This window comes from Dermatophagoides pteronyssinus, unplaced genomic scaffold (genome assembly GCF_027571235.1).
Source record: "Dermatophagoides pteronyssinus isolate colony J.1.1.1.1 unplaced genomic scaffold, Derpt_VIB-CSIC_2022.12 sq0034, whole genome shotgun sequence".
NCBI lineage: Eukaryota > Metazoa > Arthropoda > Arachnida > Sarcoptiformes > Pyroglyphidae > Dermatophagoides > Dermatophagoides pteronyssinus.
In genome coordinates this window covers 1-18,648 of record NW_027461558.1, presented here as the reverse complement: position 1 = coordinate 18,648, position 18,648 = coordinate 1, and the positions used below count along the sequence as shown (strand labels likewise).

Sequence of the window (18,648 nt, the reverse complement as noted above, 5' to 3'; positions counted from 1 at the left end):
AGAGAGAGGGATTATTGTAATGATGACAACACAAATCTCAGACAGACATACAGGGAGAGAGAGAAGCAAACAAGCAAGATGAAAGGTTTTTTGGCCAACTGGTGGCTGCTCGCAAAACATAAGCCAAAATACAGCTACCACACAAGTGTGTGGATCCTTTGTCTGAATGAATGAATGAATCCAAGCAACAACAAACTCAAGTTTGGCGAGCCCCTCCTAAAACATTGCCCGGTGGCCAAGCAAGTGTGTCGTTCACAAAGGTTGTTTGTTAAAGAAATTGAAATTTAATTAATATTTGTAAGATTGGTTTTAGTTTACATTTTATATTCATCCAATTGGTGTGGAGAAAGGGTTCGCTGGGGCTGGCTATATATTATCATTATTAATTGTGTCCTTTGCCAATGGCCAGACTAGTAGTGTAACATATTTATGGATCACTTTTATTGTGTCAACGGAAGAAACAAATGATAAAATTGATCGTTTGTATTGTGTGTGTGTGTGTATGGTGTGTGGTGTGCGAAAGAGCAGTACGACTGGGTGGTAACAACTACAGGTATAAAGTGTGTAACATTTCAATAGAATTAGAGGTGTTTTTTGCAGACCAAGAATTATGATACAAGAACAATCGATGCGCCCAAACAAAGCTGCGAAATTGCGAAATGGTGATGCGATTATACAGACAAAGAGATGAGCGAATTGTAATTTTCCAGGTTACGTTTCAAAATATCGACACAAGGGCCTAATAGTCGTTCGAAACAATCGCGATCCAATTTCAAACATTTTAAAGGTCCTTGCGCTTTCACGGTGGCAGCACGGGGTCGATTGAAAATGAGTGCAATTTCGCCAAAGTAGTCGGATCGTCCTAATCGACCTACTTCCTCTTCGGGTGCATCGGGTGATCGACGTTGCAGAACGACGGCCGTTCCTTCTTCAATAATGTAGAATTCATCACCAGGCTCCCCTTGTTTGGTGATAATGTCACCATCGGCGAATTCAACGGGCGTCAATGCGTCGGCCACTGTCAATCTTTCATAATAATCCAGACTCTCTGCAATCAAATTAACCAAATTAATTGAAAAACATTCACTCAATCATCATTCACTTACCAAGAATCTTGACTTTCGATAGAAACTCTTCATACATTTTACGTTTTTTGATAAACTGTCCCATTAGAATGCGGCGATATGTATCTCGATCGATGGCCCAGAGTTTGACATTAGTTTTGGCCTGAATAGTGGCAGCACGCGGTGTTCCATAGATCAAGGCCAATTCACCAAAACTGCCACCTTCCGACACTGCGGATACCAGCTGATCGTTGACATACACCTATAGATGACATATTAATAAAGTGATGTTAAACAATTCATCATGACAATGCTTACTTCCACAGTTCCTTCATCGATTATGTAAAAATTGTCGCCTTCATCGCCTTGTCGCATGATAAATTCGCCTGCTTTATGATGCACCGGAAACATGGCATTAAAGACATCGGTTCGTTGACTGTCATCCAGATGTTGGAAAAGAACATTCTTTTCCACTGTTTTCGATAACGAAGCCATAGTTTTGTCATCTTTTGGAACGACCTATGTTTATGTTTGGTTAAAAATGATTTCTGACAATGCATGATTGATTCATTACCTTTTTCACATAATTGGTGGCATCTTCCTCGCTGTAGGTTTCGGCCGAAACACCACCACGGCGTGTTCGAGTTGTTATTGTGGGCAATGGAGATAGATCTTCATCACGTTCAGTGTCCGGTGACATTGGTGCCTTTTGGTGATGTTGCGAATTTAATTGATTTTCCTAGAAATGATCATGGTTTTTCGGGAAAAGAGAACGAAAAAAACCAAAATAGAAATGAAGGCTATTGAGAAACGAACGAGAGCCAATATTCAAACAAAGTGACTGTCTAGTGCCATAAAACACTATGGTAATAACCATGGCAATACCACAAGTCATAAACTTACTCGTTCCAATGAAGCAAAATATTCTTTCAAAAATGTGATCGGATTTTCAGGTCGACTGACACAAAGTTGAACAATACAATCTTTGAGTATTTGTTGAATGTTGTGTCGTTGTACATAGGCTTCACATTCACGTAACGATTGCTGTTCATCACCATCACTGGTATTGGCCGTGGCGGACGAAGCATTGTTGTTGGTGGTGGCCATTGTGGTTCTTGTTCAACCAATCCAACATGTAAATAACACAACCAAAATATTCACCTAATATTCAAACGGGGTTTCAAAAAGTAAATCACTAATTACAGGCTCAATTCATTTGTCGATTATCATGAATGAATTATCATCATTATTATTCAAAACAAAACTTATTTCAGTAAACACGAAAATCGAGCAAAAGTCGAACAGAGGTCCTTTATGTTGTCGTTTTGGTCGTCTTCGCATCCAGATGTCTATGTTGTGATGTGAGTGAGCACCACATACGTAAACAACATTCACTAATGAAACTCATTCAAATAGGCATCCCATTTGCCACTACCTTTCCAGCACATTTGCGTCATCAGAATGGATATGCGCGCCCATGTTTGAGAATTGAGGTTGGTGCATCATATATGATATATGAATGATAATGATGGTTAAATGATAAAATCCCTTCACACCACATTCCTCCACATTCACCATATACTATAGTGGTGGTGGTGGTGGTGATCCGTTTACCGTGCTGCCATGGTCACCATGGCAGCGACGCCGTTGTTAGCAGTGCAGTTAGCATATTTGGCCTTGATAATGTGTTTGAAGAATTTGTTCACTTGCAACTGATGCGTTAGTCGATCCAATTTGCATTGATCGATTCAGTGGAATCGCCAACTGTATAGTGGTGGTATCCAAATCACAAACCTGTTGCATTAATTGAATATTGATTAGTGATTAGCCAAGTTTGACCAACATTGGCGAGATTAACGAGATTTGATTAGAAAGAAAGGGGATTTTTATTCAATCAAACAATGTTTGTTTAGTATGAAGAAAATGCGTTAAGCTTGCAAACTAATGTGCATACGAGCGCAGGCCAATTTGCCACCGTGTTCATCTTCTAATCGTACTGTAGCGGTAACGTTTACCTGTTGTGTGCGAATAAATCACAATTAAAGTGGTTGCGGTTGCTATGTTGAATGAGTTAACTTACCAATGGAACGTCATCGCCCAAACTGAAATCCAGATTATAATTATATGATTGGCCTTTGGTAAGCGGACATGAAAGACCATGTCCTTGGCAAGCATCAGTACCGTCGATGCCAGGCCAGCCGACTTCCAAACCGGCCAGATTGCAAATAAAACGTGTTTTAATCGTTTTGCCAGTGTTTTCGTTGGCCACAAAACCGAGTCGCAATTGATTTTTGTTATGTCGGTGAAGGATGCAGGATTTTTGGTGAACATTACATCCACTTAGATATAGCGATTTGATTTCATTATGGCCACAATCTTTATACTGGACATTGGTTTCGTCATTAGCCTGCACTGCCACCATCATGATCAAACAGAACAAAGCTAGACAAGCGGTGTGTTGATTCATTTTCAAAAAGCAAAACATCTTTATGGAATTAGTCAAAATGAATGAATGAATGAATGATTGATTTGATGATGCTGATCTGATTTGCCACCATTTATATTATGGCATTGTGATGTACCAGGATTGATTGATTGCCACTTGATTTGGTTTTAGTCTGTACATTTTAATTAATAATTGATTTAATGATGATAAGGTATTTTGTGTACCCGATTGATTGGAAAATGCAAATGAAAACAAATGAAATGAATAAACATTGTTATAATTGAATTTAATAACAATCAGCATTTCTGCTCTATTTAAACGGATCGATGGGCTATTGAGTGGTAATTAATAATTTGTTAGTTGAATTGTATAGTGAATAGTGTGTATTGATTGTTATCCAATTGACTATCGATATTATTGATATAATTGAAAATGTGGCATATTTGCATGATGATGATGTGCATGATGCTCATCACTATTTGGTTGATGGTCGATTATATTGAATGTGATTCAGGGTTGGAAAAGAAAATCAGAATGCAACAGAGGATGTTGGCAAAAAGTCTGGAAGCAACAAGAGATATTGAGAAAAGTATTCTTGGCGTAGCTGCAACTGGCACGGCTGGTTGTACCTTTTATTCAGCAGTGTATATGGAAAACAGTCCATATAAATATCCTGTCATGGCTACCGGTGGGATGAGCACTCTGGCTTTGGGCAGTTGGTTCATGGCAGATTGATTATTGACGTGGTTTGTAATCAATCATCATCATCATTCAATATTAGATCAATAAACATGACATTTTTATCAAACATTTCCAACACTAAACTTATTCCCTTTCAAATAAAAAAAGCATTTATGGTGTGTGTTTGATTTGATTGTTGTCAACCTGGGTTTATTGTTTTTTGTCCTGTCTAATGTTGGCTTACTGCTAAATGATGTTAGGATAGAGATGCTTATGTTGCGATTGAATGATAACAAGTATTAAAGAGAAACAGTACTTAAGTGCCCAACCCAATTACATCCAAACCTTTGATTGTTGAGTTATGAGAAAGAAATGCAATCATTATCATTGAGACGCACCAGTCGATTGGTTATTATACATATTATTCAAAGCATAAAACGTGATGCCAGGCCCCGATTGGATACCGGTTGTGTCACAGGTTAAATCTTTGGTTCAGGCGGTCACCGGTGATGTGGAAGGCGCCCGTAAAACTCAAGAAAATTTCTCTCGTGAATGTCCGATCGTATCGCAAGCTAGATCGGTTGTCGAATTGGCGGCAGGCGATAAAGAAGCAGCACGGGAAACTCAACTTCGATGTCTTGGCACCGTAAACAATGTTGCCGATGGCCTACCGGTGGTTGGCCATGTGAAAGGTTGGTGGTTTGACTGTTGCTTTTGGATCACGAATATTTTCCACATGATTTTGCCTATCAGGTGTCATACATCATATTGCAGGAGATCATAAAAGTGGTAATCGGGCATTCAAATCAGCAACAAGAACAACGGTAGTAATAGGAACAGGAGCGGTAGCTGCCGTAACCAGTGGAGGTATCGCAGCCATTCCTGTCGGTATTGCTGCAGGTGCAGTATTCGATTCGACCGATTCTATCATCCATGACAAACCAAAAGGAATCATCGCTGCAATAGACAAAATGGCTACTGAACCGAATGGGGGAAATGTTTTCGATGCAACAATGAGCATTGTGGGCGAAGGCTTAACGGGATACAGTGAAGGAAGAATCGAAACCAAGATGAGTAACAATTTGAAATCGAACAATTTCAAGGCTAGCATAGGCGACAATTTGAAACTAAAACAAATGGAAACGGAACTGGCAGCCAAATATCAACTATTAGAAAGTAACAATCATCCTGGTGGTAGTTTGAAAACTGGCCAACTTCTTCAATTGGGTGAGGAGTGCCAGACATTGTATGCAGAGATTGAGCAAATTAAGTATGGCACACCTGCATTTGATCCAAAACAAGCACCAAGCACCGAGCCTTTCATAGTAGGGCAGGTACAGAGCACATCATATGGATGGTAAGTAGATTGGTGCATCTATTTCTATCATCTATTCATTGATTGATTGATTGATTCAGCATTACTGACAATGGAGCTTATTTGGCCGATCAATATGAAGGAGAACAATGTAAAGGTGATACGGATGAAAAATATGCTCAAGCCAAAAATTACGCCAACCAACAATCATCTGATAGAACATTCGATAACAATTATTCCAGCTATCAGTACATTACGCTAGAGCAACTGCAGGGAAATATCCGAGATCACAATCGAGATCCACAACGTAATCTGAAGAGAACATGTCAACTTATCGTTGGTCTTCGCTATCTATATCTAGCCATGCCAAGTCAATTCAATTACACAGTGAGTGACAAGCATTTGAGGGAAGATTGATTGTTTGTTATTTTATTTTATACTTTTCTATACATAGGGTGCAGTTTTGATGAATAATTTCCATCAGGGTCTTTTGCATTCGTTTGGTCGTCATTTCGATCAATGGTGCCGTTTGATTGACATGAATGATATTATCAAAACATTGCAACCCATTAGCCAACCACTTAATAGAATCAGATGGGCTAAAGACAGTAGCCAAGCTAGGTCACAGGTTGAACAGCTGCCACGAGATCTTCGATCACTTCCAAACCAAATTTTGTCAGGTAAGCAGATATTGTACTTATGGCATAGTGATGATGATCTCTATTCGCCAATCAATCGATTGCCAACAGATATTGAGTTGGCTTTGTTGCAAGTACAGGAAAAAATGCTACAATTCTTAAGTCGTTACATTTCCTATGGTCGCTATTTGGGAGAAGCAATCAACAACAATGGCCAAATGCAGGTATTGTTCGAATTTGGCAATGGACAAGTGATGGCCCTTGCCGTCAGTCAGCAACTTTACCATCCAACTTTTGCGTGGGACAAAAGACCTGTTCGTGGCGTAATCACCATTTTTTTCATGACAAAACAGCAATACCTTGCACGAAAAACAATGGAATTGTTCTGATGCCAAACAAAATGAATAATGTCACTCACATACTATTGTGAATTCTAAATCCAATTAATTGTTTTAACAACAATCGCTCTTGATTTATTTAAATCAAAGCTACTTTATGTATTTCTTTAACCCAGAATTATTTTAATATTAAAGTTATATTGTTTCTTTATTATTGTGTTTAAGTTTTGTTTTTATATTTTGGCGAGCCAATATGGACTTTTCTATTTTAGAACCTCGTGAAATTCTAAATCGAAGAAACAATTTTATATTAATTTTGGAGTCTAAGTTTTCCTTTATGTTTCGCTGTTTGGTCAAGACGTCGTTATTGGAAAACAGTTTTAATTCCGAAATTGTTGCACAGAAAGAAAAGGAGTTAATTGATTTATTCGATCAATTTAGTAAATACAACGATTATATTATGTTAAACGGTCTTCCTGATGATGAAATTAAGCAAGAAAAGATTAAAGAAGTAACTAAGAAGTATGTTTCTTGGTGCCAGAAATTCTAACGGCAAAACCTTATTTGAAAAGAATCAAATGAAGTGATAACAAATAATAAAGTTTCAGCGACGAAAATTTATAAAACCGAGGATTATAAATTTAAGGATGCGGATCCTTTAAATTTCCGTTATGGTATTCTTACGTTAAAATGAAATCGTTGAAATGAAAGTTTTCTACCATTGAAAGATCATCAAAATTAAATCAATGCTACCTGATGATTTTATATTGATATTTGATCATAAAACCAAACTTAGATGATATCCTACAACAAATCCAAAAGATATGACAATGAGGTCTTAATTGTCAGTTCAATCAAGTCAAGGATTAATAATTTAGAAATTTTATATGAAAATTCAAGATCAACCGATTGGAATCAAGCATTAATGATAGCAAATGCAATTTTAAATTTGCATGAACAAGATAAAGTATTTGCTGCTAAAGAATTATCAAAGTGCTTACTGTTTAAGATAAAGAAAACGATCTTTATTTGCAGAAATTCATAACGATAATTTTCCGAAAATTCTGTTGTCAAAGATCAAAACATCTTTCGAGGCTGCATACAATAAAGAGTTGTATGATGTTAATAATTTCAATTCAAAATCAAAAGACTTTCTTTGGTCACCGTGGAAAATATTAATTGTTTGATTTGTAATGGAAAGCATCTAAGTTATAAATGTCCTTTACCTAGACAAGAAAAATTTGAAAAGTAAAGATTAATAGATTGTGCTTTCGTTGCCTTAATAAATTCAACAGTTTTCATGTGGGCTGTAGAAGAGGTGAAAGATGCAAGTGCGGAAAAATTTCAACATTTCAATTTGTCCTTGTGAAGGAAAACAACAATGAATTTCCACAATCAAACAAATAATGCAACAATGGCAACCAACGATTTTCATCGAACAATCAAATTGATCATGTTGCCATTTCCTCAACAAACGAAACTAAAACTTTTATCGGTTCTCGAATTATGGGCAATTTACAAGAATAAGAAACAGAAAATTTATGCTTTGTTAGATGGTTGTGCTACGGTTAGTTCGATTTCACAAAATTTGGCCAATAATTTAAAAGTTCAAACAACCGTTGAAAAGGCATAGAAATTCATGGCTATGGAAACAATCAAACCGAAATTTTGAAATCAACGTTTATTCGTTTTGAAAGTTTGAATGGAATAAGTTTTGGTCCAGATAAAGTTCTAATTGGTCCACAAACAATTTTAGAAGAAGTTGAAACAATTCTAAAAGAATTTTAAACAAAACGTTAGAATTGGGATTTAACCCAATTTCTCCTTCACTGAAAATTCAAAATTAAAATTGATGTCTTGTTTGGTTTGGACTGGTTATTCAATCATATTCTTTACCAGCCGAAGAACGAAAGTTTGTTGAAATTGAAAATGGTTTTGAAGCTTATAATACGAAAATTGGCACTGTCATTCATGGTCATACGAGGAATTCAAAAGTTTTATACCTCTTTATGTCAAAGTGTCCATTGCCCAGTTCAGGACATTGAACGAATATTTTGATAATTCAGCTCCAGACGTTGAAAATAATGCTGAAGACAAGAAATGGATCGAATCCTATCAAAATAAATTAAGGTTAAACGAAGAAGAACGTCGAGTCTATGCTCCTTTACCTTGGATCAATGAAGAAAGATCAAAGATAATTTTAATCAGATAGTCAAATTATTACCAGCTTTGGTTCGAAAATTGGAAAAGACAAGTTGTTGAATAATTATACAGAACAATTAGATTTTTCGTTAACAACAATTTTGCGGAAGTCATTGATGAAAATGCTAAAGATGGCTTCTTTGAATCATTTTCCAGTTGTTCGTCAAAATACAACATACGATGTTCGACCTGTTTTAATGCGTCGTTTAAACGCGGTTCAGCAAGATCTTTAAACGATTTTTGTTTAAAGGAAATCTAACTGGTTTAAAGTTAACAAAGATGTTATTAAATTGGCGTTTCAATAGCTGTATTTTATTTGGTGACATTCAGAAAGCTTTCACAGATAAAATTGAACCAGAAGATCGTAAATATTTAAAATATTTATGGCAGAAAGATGGTAAATTAGTCATTTGCAATTTACCAGTGTTATTTTGGCGCTACGAGTAGTCCGTATATTTTAGAATCTGCTATTTCCAAGTTGTTGAGAGAAGTCGATCCAGAATTAACCGAATGTATTTATATGGACGATATTCTATTTACTGCAAACGATTTGGAGGATCTTTCGTTCGTTTTTCAACGTCGAAAAGCTTTGTCTAAAGGATCTATGAAAATCCATAAATTTACTGCCAAGAAAGAAGTTATCGAATATTTCAGGACGAAAATCCTGAAATCAAGATCGAAGAAAAGGATGCAAGCAAAATTCTAGGTTTAAATTGGGACATCGTGGAGGATGTGATCGTTTTAAAATACCAAAAGCCAGTTTCCTGGACGTTACGAACTGTTTCTTCTTTTTTCTTCTCTTTTGATCCTTTAGGTCTTTGGCACCTTTCAACTGAAGTTCCGTTCTTTGGTCCGAGATCTTCATCTTTCTAAGTACGATTGGGATGTATCCATCGATATTCCTTTATTGAACGCATCGAAACTTTAGCTAAACAAATGGAAGATTTAGTCAATATTCGTGTTCCAAGAGGTGTTTGGCGTTCAAGTTGCAAAGATTTGGTGTTACACGTTTCGTGGATGCAAGTCGTATAGCTTATGGCGCTTGTGCCTATGTTTATGAAGACAATTGTGGCCATTTGTTAATGTCAAAGTTCGTTTGGTCTCCGAAACAAAACGTACCATTCCTCAGTTGGAATTAGCAGCAGCTTTAGAAGGAAGTCGTTTAATGGCTAAAGTTTTAAAGGAGTTACCACATTTGAAGATTGGTAATTTATTCTCTGATTCAATGGTTACGTTGGCGAGAATTTCTAGTAATCCGAAAAGTCTTGGTGCTTTGAGTCGAATCGTATAAGAGAAATTCAAAGTTTGGCAATCTTCATATTTGGAAATTTATCCCAACCAAGATTAATCCAGCCGATTGTTTATCTCGTGGTTTGTCTTTGGAAAGTTGAAGATGAATAAACTTTGGTGGAATGGTCCAACTTCATTTCGGGAGAAGTTAGTTTGGATAAGGCAGTCGTTCTTGCGAATGTTAGAAGAAGTTCATCAGAAATTTCTATTGAAACAAATATATTTGAAAGAATCTGTAATCTCAAATTCAAGAAAGCATTATTGGTGATCGAAAGATTGTTAGCTTGGATGTCTTCAAGAGTAGAAGATTCCCAGAGAATCCATTATCAACCATTACTTCAACTACTAAAATAGTCCAAAGAATCTTTCAAAATGAATTTCAACATCTGTTTCGTCAGGAGCCTTTTCCTAAAGATTCTCCGCTTCATAAATGGCCAGTTTTCCTAGATGAAGACGGCTTAATTCGTTTAAAAGAAGAATCGATAACAGTGAATTATCTTTGAAGAAAAATTTCCGATAATTTTATTTGATTCTCCGATTGTCAAAGACATGGTAAAGAGTTTCATATAAAGTTCTTTCATGCAGGAATTTCTAGAACCATATTTGAGTTGAAGAGATATTTTTCATTCCAAAATCTATTTCATGGTGAAAGTTTGGTTATTAATTGTCCAGTGTGTCAACGTTTCGAGGGAAAAGCTATTCTTTGTTTCTCCTCCTTTACCAAGCGAAAGAGTTAAAATTCTGAAAAGCATTTACAAATATTGGTATCGATTTATTCATCACAAAAGATGAAAGTAGCAAAGATTTTGGGAATGATTTTGTCTGCGGTAATTCACGTGCTGTTCATTTGGATATAGTCAACAACAAGAACGTAGAATCAATTTTGAATGTTTAAGTCGTTTCATCGGTTTCTATGGTTTACCTAAAGTAATTTGGTCAGATAATGAAAAAGTTTCGTTTCTTGTGAAAGAGCATCTCTGCCAAGCTCAATTATGCAAAGAAAAATCTACCAAGGAAGTTCAATTTGGTCTGGAATTTCAACCCCGGCAGCACCTTGGTACGGTGGGTTTTACGAAAGATTAATTCGATCGGTCAAGTCTAGTCTGCAGATTTTGAGTGCAGAGAAAATAAAATCACTGCCGAGAATTTTAGAACCATTCTCGCGGAAATTCAGGGATTGATTAATGATCGTCCACTCTATGTCGATCAGAATGGGATCTCGGTAACCCCTTCCATTTGATCTTTGGGAGAGGAAGAAGTTCGATTTTCAACCAACAACTATTCCAGAAACAAACATTTCGACACTTTATGAAAGAATTTCTGGAACTGTCTCCGACTTTGGAAAAGTTGGTCAAAGGCTTATCTGATCGAATTAGCCAGCTTTTCTCGTGAAAGGAACATCGTTCCACAAATTGGAGATTTGGCTTTCTCGTTGATAATCAAAGAGAAAAATCCCTTGGCCAATCGTTCAAGTCTCTAAACTGTTTAAAGAGGGACGTGAAGCAGAGGTTCTGGATCTTATAACCGGAAAAAGTTTACAAGATCCGTTCGTTCTCTCATCCCGTTTGAGGAAAATATTGTGAATTCTAAATCCAATTAATTGTTTTAACAACAATCGCTCTTGATTTATTTAAATCAAAGCTACTTTATGTATTTCTTTAACCCAGAATTATTTTAATATTAAAGTTATATTGTTTCTTTATTATTGTGTTTAAGTTTTGTTTTTATACATACGACTAACTATTTAAAGTGGTTTGAATTAGATTTGAATTTATAATTGATAACAATAGCAATGTTAATAAATATCAGTCGGTGGTTTGCCCAAGCAAAGCACCATTTGTTTAGAATTTAGTTCAAGTTGTTTGTTCTGCTAAAATCCAATTGATAATGATGATGGGGCTTATTGGGATGGTGATGACCATTTGGGTGATGGTGAACAATATTGAATGTTATTCGAAAATTGATGGCAAACATCCACCAATATACATCGAACAGATCGAACAAGGAGAGGCCATCGAACAAGGTGTTGTTGGTGTAGCTACCATTTTAGCCGTTACTTGCACAACTACCACGGGAATTTTTATGGGAGACAGTCCTCTCAAAAGATATATCTTGGGTGTCGGAACTCTGTCCACTTTGGGTCTTGGCAGCTGGTTTGCTGCATCATTTATGAAACCGAATCGCTAAGCTTCAAATATCTTTACAATGATGATAATGATGACTAAATTGATTAAAAACTTTAACTTTCATTTCAAATTGAACTGCACTAGTTTTTTCGCTAGTCAACAATGAACATTGTTGCAATTTAAATCGAATTTGAAAAAGAATTTCTTTAACAATTCAACATTCGATTGAAAAAGTTGATCTTGTTGCATTTGAGTGGAATTTTGTTTTTCGTTTAGCCAATCGATAGAATAATGATGATGCAGAAATCATGGCATATTTGCATCATGATGGTGATGATGATGACCATTTGGCTGATGGCCGATACTATGGAATGCTATGCAAAGGTGGAATTTGATAAAATCAACAAACAACAACGAGGTGAAATGCTCGCTAAAAAGATCCAAGCAGCAAGGATAATAGAGAAGACTATTCTCGGTATGGCTACAGTTGGAGCGGCCAGTTGCGCCATTTTCTCAGGATTTTATATGCAAGAAGGTGGAGTGCGAACTTCAATCATGGGCGTCGGTGCTATGGGTACTGTGGCTTTTGGGAGCTGGTTAGCTGTAGAGTGTGTCTGAATCTCTCTTCAAGTGATTGTTGCCAATATTAAATAGAGAATGTCTTTTCAATGATGATGATTCAATTGATTTGATGAAATAATAAAATCATACATTTTTCCATATTCAATGTTGTTCGTTTCAGTCGAATGTTATCTGCTGCTAATGACGTTGATAGTTTTGTAAAAATTAATATCGACTACAATAGTAAACATAATGAAAATTGTTTTAAATTTAATTTACAATTAAAATAAATGACAACAATACAGGGGAAATGTATTAAGAGTGAACAATATGGGCAATTGTTTTCAGGGAAGCAAACGGCAATTTGTTTTTTCCTTGTTTTCCAATCGGTCAATTGTGCATGGCTTGTGATTTGAAAATGATGTCATTACCACCATCAAAGTGGACATTTATTCTGGGCATTTCAATCATGGGGATGATAATCATGATGCAAACAAAGACAACCAATGCAACCAATGCAACATCAATTGATGTAAGTTTTCAATTTTGTTTAATCAATTTGCTAACTTTTTCGCAACAAAACAAAAGAAAATCTGTGAAAGTTTACAGAAAAATGATACTGACAATCCGAATATATTGCTGATTGGAAGAACATCGAGCGGACGAATATTGTTGATAACAAAGGATTTCTATGTATATGATGTATCGATTGGTTCGCCAAGTATTAATCAAGTAAATCTTCCAATGCCAATATCAATGGAGAAAAAATATCCAAAATTCTATAGTGACAAACGATTTGTAGCAGTGAAGGATAATATATTCAATGCATGGATCGTAAACGATAAAAGTGGCGATTGGATTTGCATTAATACTCGAAACGATACTGGCAAATTGGGTGTCAATTACAATATCGATGACTCTCAAGTGATTGATGGATGGAGATATTTTGACCAACCAAAGCAAGTATACATATCAACGGTAGCACCATGTAAATTCTATTGCATAAGGCACAGTACTTTGGATAAGGGACTTTTGATTCAAAAATATGGTTGCTTGGCTAGTGGTGGTGTTCGGGATCATAAAGCTGGCCTAGGTCCCATCGATGATCAATTCGCCAACATTTGTTATTCCGATCAAAGCAAAACCAAAATATTAATTGAAACCAGTCCAAACTGCAGTTCGAAATATCCAGTCAAATGGCCGGTGCTCAATGGATTTGTTAGCAATGGGCAATTCTATTTATTCTGTGGATCATTCATCTATGCATTTGATGAAGGAGCATATAATCATCAAGGATTTGGATACCCAGTCACTAATAATAGTTATAAATCATTCTTCAATTGTAAAAATATGGGTCCATTTGATCAAGGAATTTCCACTGCATGTAAGTTGATTATTTCTTTTCAGTTTCGCTCCAAATCAATCAATTGTATCTTTTTACTTGTCATTTTGGCTAGATGTGCAGTGGATTATTATGCCAAGTGTAGTGTTAATAGTGGTATTATCCATAATGATTTGGTTTATAGTGATCATTTGTCGTCGTTGTCGACAACCAAGTCGGCGATCGAGAAGGAGTTCAACATATAGTGCATTCAAATCCAGTTCACGTAAAAGTGGTTCGAAAAGTAAAAGGAAGTCTCGCAGTCGCAGTCATGGCCATCGATCGCCACGATCGCCCGCACGTAGTAAACGTCATAGTAATAGCAGCCCTAAACCGAATCGATCGAAACGATTATCGGTACGAATACGAAGCCCCGGTAATCGTGGTCATCATCGTTGACCGTGTTGACGTTTTCATTTTATATCCAAATCCCATTCAATAAAATATACAAAACTAATTATTTGGTTAAGTGTATTGGGAATGATGGGGTCCGTTTGATGATTGCCTCATCAAACAAACCTTTCTTTTGATGATCCTGTTGTTTGAAATTTGCATGTCGTTTATGAACAACGTCAAAAAGCTCAGCGTTGAAAAGAGCATGTTGAAAAGGAAAGTTGTCAATTGTCAACTTGACTTTGCAGTGTGAGCACGTTGTCAGAGTGATGATGAAATGGAATTTGTTGTTTTAATTAAAGAAAGAATTCTTTTTGTGTGATTATTCTGTTGCGAATTAATTGTGATACGATTATTTAGATGTTTATTAATTAGAAGTTTTTTGATAAGTTTTCCCAAAGAAAGTTTTTGTGAATTTTCCTTTTGATGTTGAGTATTTCATCATCGACTCAGTTTCAATTTTGTTTTGAGTAAAATTTTCTAAAAATGAAAAATCATTCCCCAAAGATGATAAAGATGAAATTGTTTTGATGCAAATTTGACTGATTGATTGTGACCCGAATTAATGTTAATTGAAAATTTTCAATAAGTTTTCAAAAAAGTTTTTTTCTAAATTTTCCTTTTTGTGTTCAGCACGCGCATTTCATCACCGACTCATTTTTTCGAACATAATTTTTGAAAAGTGCTTAATCATTCCCCAAAAAAGTGAACACTGCGCATATTGTTTACATTTCATCACTCGCTCTTTGTTTGTGGTTATCAACAATCAACGTGGAATTATCCGAATATTTTTTGGCTTTGGATCAAACAAATGGTTCTTTGTCGTATTCCAAATGATATTGTGTGCTGATTGTTTTGTTGACTATGAAATATCATAACGTAGTAAACAAAGTGGATAACATATAAGCCCGGCAGTGCTCGCGCCTCGATTCAACGAATTCGAAATGCGTTTGGGGCAGAATATTGCCTACATGACCACTGCCGGGTGTTTGCTATGGAATTGATATATATCACTATCAACAATGAACGAATCAGCAAAAGAATATCAAAGGAAACGACAAAAGAATACCAATATGGAATCAATGGTGCACAAGTGGACAGAATAAAACAATTCTTCAACTGGAATCACGAACCTTTAACTGAGCAAAGCAGACGCAGATAAGTAATTGTTAATTGTTATTTCTCTTTTTCGTGACTTTTCATAACTATGCATACGAAATCTCCGCATCTTATTAGGGGAGGGAAGGTTCGTGAGCTGCTTTCGCTCAGGGGGTTAGGGAGTTAGGTTAGGTTAGGGAGTTAGGTTAGGTTAGGGAGTTAGGTTAGGTTAGGGAGTTAGGTTAGGTTAGGGAGTTAGGTTAGGTTAGGGAGTTAGGCTAGGCTAGGAGCTAGGCCAGGCTAGGAGCTAGGCCAGGCCAGGAGCCAGGCCAGGCCAGGAGCCAGGCCAGGCCAGGAGCCAGGCCAGGCCAGGAGCCAGGCCAGGCCAGGAGCCAGGCCAGGCCAGGCCAGGCCAGGCCAGGCCAGGCCAGGCCAGGCCAGGCCAGGCCAGGCCAGGCCAGGCCAGGCCAGGCCAGGCCAGGCCAGGCCAGGCCAGGCCAGGCCAGGCCAGGCCAGGCCAGGCCAGGCCAGGCCAGGCCAGGCCAGGCCAGGCCAGGCCAGGCCAGGCCAGGCCAGGCCAGGCCAGGCCAGGCCAGGCCAGGCCAGGCCAGGCCAGGCCAGGCCAGGCCAGGCCAGGCCAGGCCAGGCCAGGCCAGGCCAGGCCAGGCCAGGCCAGGCCAGGCCAGGCCAGGCCAGGCCAGGCCAGGCCAGGCCAGGCCAGGCCAGGCCAGGCCAGGCCAGGCCAGGCCAGGCCAGGCCAGGCCAGGCCAGGCCAGGCCAGGCCAGGCCAGGCCAGGCCAGGCCAGGCCAGGCCAGGCCAGGCCAGGCCAGGCCAGGCCAGGCCAGGCCAGGCCAGGCCAGGCCAGGCCAGGCCAGGCCAGGCCAGGCCAGGCCAGGCCAGGCCAGGCCAGGCCAGGCCAGGCCAGGCCAGGCCAGGCCAGGCCAGGCCAGGCCAGGCCAGGCCAGGCCAGGCCAGGCCAGGCCAGGCCAGGCCAGGCCAGGCCAGGCCAGGCCAGGCCAGGCCAGGCCAGGCCAGGCCAGGCCAGGCCAGGCCAGGCCAGGCCAGGCCAGGCCAGGCCAGGCCAGGCCAGGCCAGGCCAGGCCAGGCCAGGCCAGGCCAGGCCAGGCCAGGCCAGGCCAGGCCAGGCCAGGCCAGGCCAGGCCAGGCCAGGCCAGGCCAGGCCAGGCCAGGCCAGGCCAGGCCAGGCCAGGCCAGGCCAGGCCAGGCCAGGCCAGGCCAGGCCAGGCCAGGCCAGGCCAGGCCAGGCCAGGCCAGGCCAGGCCAGGCCAGGCCAGGCCAGGCCAGGCCAGGCCAGGCCAGGCCAGGCCAGGCCAGGCCAGGCCAGGCCAGGCCAGGCCAGGCCAGGCCAGGCCAGGCCAGGCCAGGCCAGGCCAGGCCAGGCCAGGCCAGGCCAGGCCAGGCCAGGCCAGGCCAGGCCAGGCCAGGCCAGGGCCAGGCCAGGCCAGGCCAGGCCAGGCCAGGCCAGGCCAGGCCAGGCCAGGCCAGGCCAGGCCAGGCCAGGCCAGGCCAGGCCAGGCCAGGCCAGGCCAGGCCAGGCCAGGCCAGGCCAGGCCAGGCCAGGCCAGGCCAGGCCAGGCCAGGCCAGGCCAGGCCAGGCCAGGCCAGGCCAGGCCAGGCCAGGCCAGGCCAGGCCAGGCCAGGCCAGGCCAGGCCAGGCCAGGCCAGGCCAGGCCAGGCCAGGCCAGGCCAGGCCAGGCCAGGCCAGGCCAGGCCAGGCCAGGCCAGGGCCAGGCCAGGCCAGGCCAGGCCAGGCCAGGCCAGGCCAGGCCAGGCCAGGCCAGGCCAGGCCAGGCCAGGCCAGGCCAGGCCAGGCCAGGCCAGGCCAGGCCAGGCCAGGCCAGGCCAGGCCAGGCCAGGCCAGGCCAGGCCAGGCCAGGCCAGGCCAGGCCAGGCCAGGCCAGGCCAGGCCAGGCCAGGCCAGGCCAGGCCAGGCCAGGCCAGGCCAGGCCAGGCCAGGCCAGGCCAGGCCAGGCCAGGCCAGGCCAGGCCAGGCCAGGCCAGGCCAGGCCAGGCCAGGCCAGGCCAGGCCAGGCCAGGCCAGGCCAGGCCAGGCCAGGCCAGGCCAGGCCAGGCCAGGCCAGGCCAGGCCAGGCCAGGCCAGGCCAGGCCAGGCCAGGCCAGGCCAGGCCAGGCCAGGCCAGGCCAGGCCAGGCCAGGCCAGGCCAGGCCAGGCCAGGCCAGGCCAGGCCAGGCCAGGCCAGGCCAGGCCAGGCCAGGCCAGGCCAGGCCAGGCCAGGCCAGGCCAGGCCAGGCCAGGCCAGGCCAGGCCAGGCCAGGCCAGGCCAGGCCAGGCCAGGCCAGGCCAGGCCAGGCCAGGCCAGGCCAGGCCAGGCCAGGCCAGGCCAGGCCAGGCCAGGCCAGGCCAGGCCAGGCCAGGCCAGGCCAGGCCAGGCCAGGCCAGGCCAGGCCAGGCCAGGCCAGGCCAGGCCAGGCCAGGCCAGGCCAGGCCAGGCCAGGCCAGGCCAGGCCAGGCCAGGCCAGGCCAGGCCAGGCCAGGCCAGGCCAGGCCAGGCCAGGCCAGGCCAGGCCAGGCCAGGCCAGGCCAGGCCAGGCCAGGCCAGGCCAGGCCAGGCCAGGCCAGGCCAGGCCAGGCCAGGCCAGGCCAGGCCAGGCCAGGCCAGGCCAGGCCAGGCCAGGCCAGGCCAGGCCAGGCCAGGCCAGGCCAGGCCAGGCCAGGCCAGGCCAGGCCAGGCCAGGCCAGGCCAGGCCAGGCCAGGCCAGGCCAGGCCAGGCCAGGCCAGGCCAGGCCAGGCCAGGCCAGGCCAGGCCAGGCCAGGCCAGGCCAGGCCAGGCCAGGCCAGGCCAGGCCAGGCCAGGCCAGGCCAGGCCAGGCCAGGCCAGGCCAGGCCAGGCCAGGCCAGGCCAGGCCAGGCCAGGCCAGGCCAGGCCAGGCCAGGCCAGGCCAGGCCAGGCCAGGCCAGGCCAGGCCAGGCCAGGCCAGGCCAGGCCAGGCCAGGCCAGGCCAGGCCAGGCCAGGCCAGGCCAGGCCAGGCCAGGCCAGGCCAGGCCAGGCCAGGCCAGGCCAGGCCAGGCCAGGCCAGGCCAGGCCAGGCCAGGCCAGGCCAGGCCAGGCCAGGCCAGGCCAGGCCAGGC

General features: G+C 42.8%; 4 protein-coding genes across 5 annotated transcripts; 2 read left to right on the top strand and 2 right to left on the bottom strand.

Annotated features, from left to right (window-relative positions):
- Positions 1–261: 261 nt before the first annotated feature.
- On the bottom strand, positions 262–2,513 carry Pka-R1 (protein kinase, cAMP-dependent, regulatory subunit type 1). The gene is made up of 5 exons (XM_027339617.2): positions 1,968–2,513; positions 1,639–1,803; positions 1,383–1,583; positions 1,107–1,326; positions 262–1,048 (listed from the first exon to the last, which is right to left on the bottom strand). The coding sequence occupies exons 1-5, from the start codon at positions 2,169–2,171 to the stop codon at positions 672–674; spliced, it is 1,167 nt and encodes a 388-aa protein (XP_027195418.1). The 5' UTR covers positions 2,172–2,513; the 3' UTR covers positions 262–671.
- Positions 2,514–2,926: 413 nt separating this feature from the next.
- Positions 2,927–3,613, bottom strand: LOC113790016 (mite group 2 allergen Der f 2). Its single transcript, XM_027339625.2, has 2 exons — positions 3,145–3,613; positions 2,927–3,079 (listed from the first exon to the last, which is right to left on the bottom strand). Exons 1-2 carry the CDS (start codon positions 3,547–3,549, stop codon positions 2,993–2,995), a joined length of 492 nt encoding a protein of 163 aa, XP_027195426.2. The 5' UTR covers positions 3,550–3,613; the 3' UTR covers positions 2,927–2,992.
- Positions 3,614–4,547: 934 nt separating this feature from the next.
- On the top strand, positions 4,548–6,552 carry LOC113794665 (uncharacterized). The gene is made up of 5 exons (XM_027344792.2): positions 4,548–4,883; positions 4,945–5,548; positions 5,608–5,893; positions 5,961–6,186; positions 6,256–6,552. The coding sequence occupies exons 1-5, from the start codon at positions 4,634–4,636 to the stop codon at positions 6,531–6,533; spliced, it is 1,644 nt and encodes a 547-aa protein (XP_027200593.2). The 5' UTR covers positions 4,548–4,633; the 3' UTR covers positions 6,534–6,552.
- A 6,405-nt stretch (positions 6,553–12,957) lies between these two features.
- LOC113794663 (uncharacterized) lies at positions 12,958–14,499 on the top strand. Of its 2 annotated transcripts, none has more exons than XM_027344788.2 (3): positions 12,958–13,193; positions 13,250–14,045; positions 14,127–14,499. In XM_027344788.2, exons 1-3 carry the CDS (start codon positions 13,062–13,064, stop codon positions 14,246–14,248), a joined length of 1,050 nt encoding a protein of 349 aa, XP_027200589.2. In that variant the 5' UTR covers positions 12,958–13,061; the 3' UTR covers positions 14,249–14,499. The 2 variants fall into 2 exon arrangements, with proteins under 2 accessions (XP_027200589.2, XP_027200590.2); XM_027344789.2 differs by having other exon boundaries at positions 12,962–13,193; positions 14,119–14,499.
- Positions 14,500–18,648: the final 4,149 nt, after the last annotated feature.

Coding starts and splice junctions, on each gene's coding strand:
- Pka-R1 (XM_027339617.2), bottom strand. CDS start 2,171: ATGGCCACCACCAACAACAATGCTTCGTCCGCCACGGCCAATACCAGT. Junction 1,804..1,967: donor ATTTTGCTTCATTGGAACGA/GTAAGTTTATGA, acceptor GATCATTTCTAG/GAAAATCAATTAAATTCGCA. Junction 1,584..1,638: donor CCACCAATTATGTGAAAAAG/GTAATGAATCAA, acceptor ACATAAACATAG/GTCGTTCCAAAAGATGACAA.
- LOC113790016 (XM_027339625.2), bottom strand. CDS start 3,549: ATGTTTTGCTTTTTGAAAATGAATCAACACACCGCTTGTCTAGCTTTG. Junction 3,080..3,144: donor TGGGCGATGACGTTCCATTG/GTAAGTTAACTC, acceptor CGCACACAACAG/GTAAACGTTACCGCTACAGT.
- LOC113794665 (XM_027344792.2), top strand. CDS start 4,634: ATGCCAGGCCCCGATTGGATACCGGTTGTGTCACAGGTTAAATCTTTG. Junction 4,884..4,944: donor GGTGGTTGGCCATGTGAAAG/GTTGGTGGTTTG, acceptor TTTGCCTATCAG/GTGTCATACATCATATTGCA. Junction 6,187..6,255: donor TCCAAACCAAATTTTGTCAG/GTAAGCAGATAT, acceptor GATTGCCAACAG/ATATTGAGTTGGCTTTGTTG.
- LOC113794663 (XM_027344789.2), top strand. CDS start 13,062: ATGGCTTGTGATTTGAAAATGATGTCATTACCACCATCAAAGTGGACA. Junction 13,194..13,249: donor CCAATGCAACATCAATTGAT/GTAAGTTTTCAA, acceptor ACAAAACAAAAG/AAAATCTGTGAAAGTTTACA. Junction 14,046..14,118: donor TCAAGGAATTTCCACTGCAT/GTAAGTTGATTA, acceptor CATTTTGGCTAG/ATGTGCAGTGGATTATTATG.